Genomic DNA, 7,589 nt, shown 5'->3' on the forward strand with positions numbered 1-7,589 from the left:
TTAATCATGCCTAACGCATCAAATAAGTTAAATATGCTTAGAAATTGCTTAAAGAATGTGTGGCATCAAGTTTGTGTCGAGATATTACAATTGATTAATGTGTAAAGTGCAATATAAGTTCCCGAGTTTTGTTGCACAACTGTTATATTGTTAAATTAACTGTTATACATACAAAAGACTTTAAAGTTGGCTTAGAGAAGCTAGAGAACCGAACGTATATGGTTTGATTTTTTAATGACATTCAAATTGGATATGAAAATTGATTTTTGCGGCAAAATTAAGTAGGAACTGTTATACGAATTAGATGTTATATAAACTGCTTTTAGCTGATAAATGCCAAACAAACTGTTATACATATGCTTTTGTTGACTGTTATATTAAATATTTTTAACCAAAACGCTATACAAACTGTTGGATAATTTATAAAAAAAAACAGATTGTTATACGAACTGTCATACAAACTGTTATACAAACAATTATAGATGCAAAAATCATCGCACTACTTTTTTATAAACTTTTCAGCCTGAGTAACTACCTCTTTAAACACTTCCTTTGAGTATTATTTTTACGGACAATTATTCTAAGCGAACTTTAAGTTTTTTTATATATTTCAAACTCTTAAATGTTCTTTTAAAGTACTAACAGCTGATTTCTATATACAAAATTACCTAAAAATTCAATTTCCACCATTTGAAAGAAAGTACATTATTTGTACGTAATGAACTGAAGCAAAACGACTTCCATTGGTATTTTTATTTCCTCCCCTTAACAATTAGCACACAACTAGCTAGAAACAAAAATCAAAAAAAAAAAAAAAATAAAACAGAAACCAAAAAAGAAAAGGGAAAAAGGCAAAAACATTAATGTTGATATATTTAAGAGAAATGTTTTACAACAAATGCAGTTCAACAAAAATAAATTGCAACTAAAATGTTCTCTGTTCGATAACGCAGACGAACAGAGAAATACCCACACACTGGCACACACACACACATAGTGACACACTTGCACCCGTAATGCCACACCGGCAACAGCAGCAGCAGCAGCAACATCAGCAACAGAAAAACGAAATGTTGACGTCAATTTCATTTGTTTGGGGGCTACATTTTCCGCCATTTGGTTAGTGCCGATAACAACCTTTCCTCCTCGCTTCGTTTGGCAAACAGTATTTAGGCGGTTAAATATATATGAACTACAATTGCAGTAGCAACAACAAAATTTTATACACGAGGCCAACAAATTGAAACTTTTGCTACTTAAGAGTCGGTTGCACATTCGTTACCCCAGACCAGCAAAAAAAAAAAAAAAAAAAGAAAAAATACACAAAAAAAAATTATATATTAAATGAATTGCACAATTTTGTGCAACGTTGCTCACTCGAGGCTTATGGTGAGGATGAGGAGGAGGAGGAGGAGGAGGCGAAGGAGAGTTGCGGCTGCGGTGGGTGGTGCGCCAATGATATGGTGGCTTGGGTTATGGGGTGCATGCAACATTTGAAACAGAAACCGGAAATTGGAACTGCAATTTATGCTCATCGCGTTGTGTGTAGGCTTCATGTAATTTCAAGTTTTTGCCTGCAAGGATTTTACGATTTGCAGTTTCAGAGAATCAACTGCATAATCTATTTTGGGGTCATTTACAAAAGGTCAACACATGCCATTATTTTCGATCTGTCTGTCTCTCTTTCTCTCTCTTTGTTGTAATTAGATGCGTTAGCTGTTGCTGTTGCTGGTGGATTACAAACACATATTACAACAATAATAAATAGGTCAGAGGCAAAATGTTGGAGAATTTTATTTATTTCGAGTCTAGTGAAATTTATGTTTCGATTCGATGGCCGTGGGATGCAAGAGCGGGGATACTCGGAGTCGAGTTTAGTTGAAGCGAGGCCAGACCAGTCGAGGCAAGGCAAGGCGAGGCTATCACATACACATAAAGGATTTCTCTAGGATATTAATGTGCATAGTTGAAATTTTCCATTCTCGACAGCAAACGAAGAGCATAAAAATAACACTAGACGGTCAAAGTTTTGTCTATAAGGAAGTCTCTATACGCTTGCTAAATACAAATATTAGTCAGTTTGTTAATAACTTTATTATGTAATTATTTAACTAATCTTTCAATATGTTCTAATTCCCCATTAAAATTCTTTTTGGAAAACTTTAAAATTATGTTTCATATGCCTGTTGATATAACTTTTTTGCAAGAGCATTGCAAAGGGAAATTGAATTGTGCGGGCGGCTTATATGTGTGTGTGAGTGGTGTGTGTCTATGTCCTGCCGCCTCAATGCTGTGCTGGTCTGTGTGTGTGTGTGAAATGCTACAATAATGAAAATTTCTATTAATGAAAATTAATAGATGGAAACTTGTGTTCAACGCATTCGATGTGTGTAATGTTATGCAACAATTTTTGAATTCAATATAACTGAAATTGCAAATTTTGTTGCAAAAACTATTTAACATTAAAGACCACGCGAGCACTGAAATAGTTTAGCTTAAATGTTTCCACTTTTTAATTAGTTAATTCAGTAAAATTTTCAAATAATCTATTTTCTTTTCTATATTTGTTTCGCTGTTGTTGTTTTTGTCATTTTCAAGCTCAATGAACGTTCATCGAAATTAGTTTAAGCCCTAAGCCAATCAATTCTCACACACATAGCAAAAAGAAAAAAGGGAAGAGATGCCAGACTGCTCTAATTCAATTTCAAGACAAAGAAGCAAAAAAAAAAGAGCTGAAAATACGAATACAACAAAATATTCCCTCGCTACGGCAAGATGAAATATTAAGAATATTAAATACTCTTCTATAAATATTTTCTTAATTTAATTACTATAAGTGATTAGTCCTAAATGGAATTATATTATGGAATATAAGAAAAACATTCCTGATCCCAAGTCTGGCAGTGACACAGTTTATATACATACATATCCTTCAATCGGTTTCTAGAAAATATTGCTTAATATTAAGTAGGCCGATATTGTGAATGTCAGAATGCTTTTCAGCTATATGCTTAGTATAGTAACTACAACCAGATTGAAAATATAAAATAAATGACAAAAATCCAAAATAAAATAAATTGCAATTTTAAAAAACCAAAAATTAAGAAAAAAGTATGGAAGAATCCAAGAATATGGCGTTGGGAAACTGGATCGATTTCAAGATATTTGAATTGGATTTAGAGGAACCCTTATTCACTCTGAAGCCAGACGAGATCACGACAATTAAGAAGACATTCGATATATACGATTTTCAACAAATTGGCAGCATCGAGGTAAGAAAGATGAGGCTGGCCATGCTTCGTTTGGACATAGAGCCAGACACTGATGAAATCCAAAACCTGATGAAGGTTTTTGATAAGAGTAACTCTGGTCGCGTAACATTGAATACATTCATGCTATTCATTTGTGCCAAAATGGCTGAAGAGAATTTTGGATATGATTTCGTCGGTGGCCTTTTCGATTTGTGTAGTGGCAAAATGTCATTGGACAATTGCAAACATGCTGTCAAAGAGATGTTTTTGACCATAAGCGACGAGGAATTACAAGACATGATTCAAGTGGCGAAGAAAGAGGACAAATAGATTTAGTACATAGATCCCCTACATATACTAAAGACACTTAATATACATTATATACACAGTCTCTAATCCTATGGCTGGCTTAATTAACAACTAAATAAGAATTTACTAAACAGCATTCATCGATTCTATTCAACTTTCTGCGAGGGTATACAAAGACGAAAAAATAAAAACACGAATCTTTAACAAGGACAAAGGAAATCCACTTGAGATACAATTTGCGCTTGTTCACGTATTTGTCCTTTTCATTCTTTTTTTTTCTCCTTTTTGGTATTTGTAGTAAAAAGGGTTTTCTCATTGCTTATCTATATCGAGACAGGCAATTGCAACTCTGTTCGCACAGCTGTTTACGCGGTTTAAAGCTCGTTAGCAAACAGTTGGCAAAAGGGGTGAAGGGTTGAGGGTTGAGTGGTGCGACTCTGCGGCCAGCTTGTTGAAACATTTTGGGTGAAGTCGTTGTGGCTCGCACTCGGACTTGAGAAGATAATAGAAGTACAACCGCAAATATTGCCTACGCCAAGTTTGAATGTAAATGGTAGGGGGAGAAAAAGGAGAGCACTGTGGATTGAGCGAATTATTGCGGTTGATGCGGGGAGAGAAGTATGGCGGGTATGGCGTGGGTTGCCAAGGGATGGTTGGCGGTTGTCGGTCTCTGTGGCAAAGGATTAATACCAAAGCAGATTAGATTGTCAAAATTGCGACAGCTTGGCGCTGTATGGGAATTTCATTTCACCATCTCCCACATCTTCATCTCGCATTGGCTTCTCTGTTATACACTAGCTTTTACTTACATTTGAGAGCATTGGCATAAAAAAAGGGATTATTAGAAGGAGATGTGGTTAAGATTAAGAAGACCGAGACGCAAAAGCAAACTGTTTCTGAGTTATCATAAATTTCGACTGTTGAAAAATAGAAATTTGTCCCCAAGAATATCGTTCCTAAAGACATTTGATTTCCAGGAATTTATTCCATATAACATTGCTCCACAGAGAAGTTCATATAAAGTTTTTCCCGATATTTTCCGAGGTTTTCCAAGTTTACATCCATTATAATAATTATTTCACATGTTGAGTTAGAATTATTATACATGAGTTACTACATTTTTTACTTTTAGTTTACTCATGCATGAAAGACCACATCGGGGTCACCAAAATAATGATTTCTAGGTTATGTTTCACTAAATGCCGTTCAGTCAGCAAACACTTTAGCAATTAGCCTCTGTAAAAATCCTTTGTAATTTCTTAAGGTTATAGATTCACTTCTATGATTAAATACTACTTGGCTGGGAACATTTTATACATCAAAGTCACCAGATCAGCTATGCTTAAGTGATTTTCAATATAATCTTTCCCAATTACATGGCATCAAATTATATTGATGTATTGATAAAAATAAAAAAGTATACAACTTTGTTATAGCTTTAATGCGAAATGGAAATTTTTGTGTATCATTGTTAAAGGATATGCTAATCCATTATTAAATTTGATCAATATTAAAATGTTCTTATGCTGCTTTAATCTGTCAATTGTTTTTTATTTATTTTTTTATATTTCGTTGGCTGGCATTTGAACACAACCCGCAGCTTAATCGCATTATTAATAAGCATTCATTAGCCAGAAGGCAAGGCCATAAATAAAATGCCATCTATTATATACAAACGATTGCATTTCATTCTCTCTACTCGACTCTCCGTCTTTCCCTTTCCATTTCTCATTGCCAATCGAATGATTTATTAAATTTATCAAAAAGAAGAGGAAAAAAAATAATAATAAAACGTGGAGCGCAAAAAGGAAAAAGAAAACGATGAGAAGAAAGGCTATGGAAAGAAAGAGGAGAGAATGAGGTAAAGTTGAGCCACTTAGCTTGCGTTCATGAGGCATATTTAAAAGGCTAAAAACTGCGTTTATCACGCGCCACAGGACATTGCCCATTCACCTTGGAGTTGTCCCCGCCAGCTTGTCCGCTTCCCGTAACTCCCCTTGCTAATCTCCAGACCACACCTCACCTCACCCCCTGTTCGATAATAAGACTTCGTTTAAGTTGAAGCAAGCTCGCTTGGCTAAGCAGCAAATGTTCCATGCCCAAAACCAAAATAAAAAAAAAATAAAATAGGGGAAAAAAAAACCCACAACCCAAAAAAATGGAAATGGAGAAAAAAAAAAGAAGAAGGAAAGCTAAAAGACAGGATGAGGACATCAATGTACCAATGTGTCTAGGTAATAAATAACGACAATTTAAAGTGTATGAGTGAGTCGGTAAGTGAGTGAGCTCGTGAGCTAGTGGGCAAGTGAGTGCGTCCGAAAGTGGGACTACATTTTGGGCTTTCATATATATGTATATACATATATGTATGTATCTTGGTGCCTGTCATTGGCAATCCTCTTTCCCTAAGGTCTAGCAGCTACTTTTTGGTGTTAAGTATTTTTGACAGGACATTCGTGTAATTCAAAGCCTTTCACAGACAGACACACAACGGAACGGCAGAGAGACAGGCGGCGAGAGAGAGATAGAGATAGAGAGAGGCCAAGAGAAAGGATGCTATGGTGGGCGTTGTGTAAGCTCTACGTATTCCCCAAACATTTAGTTGTCGGCTTTGTCCAGTGGTTTTACTTGGGAATTGTCCTTGTTGTTAGTATGCTGCTACTGCTGCCTCTCTTGTCCTGTGACATTCTAAGGCCAGTCTTTAGTTACAGCAAATTAAAGATTACATTGACAAGGATGCGGCAAAAAACAAACTCGCCTGAGAGCTAGAGTGAGCTTCAAACTGCAGTTGATTACTGTATCTAATTTAAGACTGCAAATCTAATTAGCTTGAGATACGAGTATAAAAATAAGGTACATTTTGCACTTAGATCAAAATTTACTTTGGCACATCTCGTCTTCTTCATTAGCCTTCTCTTCATTACGAGATTACGAAGAGAGTGAAAGGAACTTAATAGATAGCCTCGCCGACTTGGCTATATCTTGAAAGCTAAATTTGCCAAGTGGACAACAATTTGAACTATGCAAAGTATCCAAATCAATTTGCAGCCTTGCTATTCCTTTTTTTTTTTTTTTTTTGGATTTCTACAATATTTATCTGAACAATTGGCAGCTAGAGGTAAAAGAGAGAAGGAATTGTGTGGGGAAATCTTATATTTCTACCTTAGTGAGTCAATGGTTGTATAATAATCAAGGAAACAATTGTATGATAATCAAGGAACAAATCAAACACATCAATCTAATCAGGATAAAAGATAAATATACTATATTTATCTTGAGATGCTTTTTTCAACTTTTTAAAGATAATGGTTCTCTTTCGATTCATTCGTTTATCGAGATCAGAAGATAACCTATGGGGTTCAAAATATGTACTTATTTCCCCCATTGGCACATATTCTAGCTACTTGTATATATAAAATATTCTTATTTAATGGGGAAGTAAATTTATTTCGAATTATGGCTTAGAAAATCCTTTTAATCTTAAGTCAATTGACAGATTTCTTGCTCATATTGAAAGTTAACGTTATATATTTACAACTTACTTGCTTTCCCAGCTTATTAACATAGATTTGATGGCATTTAATACTTGTTACATTAAGGATGTCACCCTCTTATTTCTGCTCGCATAGATATGCCCTAAGTCTCCCTCTTTTTCTCTCTCTCTCTCTCTCTCTCTCCCCTTTATGTGAAAACATTATACAATAAGCTAGACATTGATTGTCATTGGCAAAAATTAATTTATATAAAATGACATAGATTTAATGCTTATAGAGAAGTAGGAGGAATAAATACATATATGCGGAATGTTGATGTTTCATATGCCAATGATTTCCTCCCACAGACACACACACACACACACACGCGCGCGCTTATATTTATATATAGTCTATATATATGTACACTTACGCGTAATTACCTCAAAAACAAGAACGGGGTGAAGAAGAAATGAGGAGTAGAGATAGGAAAGGAGCTTGGTAAGCATGGGAGCAAAGCCAAAATGGCGTTGCCAACGTTGTCCTTGTTCTCGTC

At 35.1% G+C, this 7,589-nt stretch overlaps 1 protein-coding gene across 1 annotated transcript; it reads left to right on the top strand.

Annotated features, from left to right (window-relative positions):
* The first annotated feature begins 3,131 nt into the window (after positions 1-3,131).
* On the top strand, positions 3,132-3,581 carry LOC6639097 (centrin-2). Its single transcript, XM_002062005.1, has one exon. It carries the CDS (start codon positions 3,132-3,134, stop codon positions 3,579-3,581), a length of 450 nt encoding a protein of 149 aa, XP_002062041.1.
* The last annotated feature ends 4,008 nt before the right edge of the window (positions 3,582-7,589 follow it).

The sequence above is a fragment of the Drosophila willistoni genome (genome assembly GCF_018902025.1).
Source record: "Drosophila willistoni isolate 14030-0811.24 chromosome XR unlocalized genomic scaffold, UCI_dwil_1.1 Seg144, whole genome shotgun sequence".
Taxonomy (NCBI): Eukaryota; Metazoa; Arthropoda; class Insecta; order Diptera; family Drosophilidae; genus Drosophila; species Drosophila willistoni.

What these genes read in the sequence shown, in the direction of transcription:
- LOC6639097 (XM_002062005.1), top strand. Translation starts at nt 3,132, where the DNA reads ATGGCGTTGGGAAACTGGATCGATTTCAAGATATTTGAATTGGATTTA.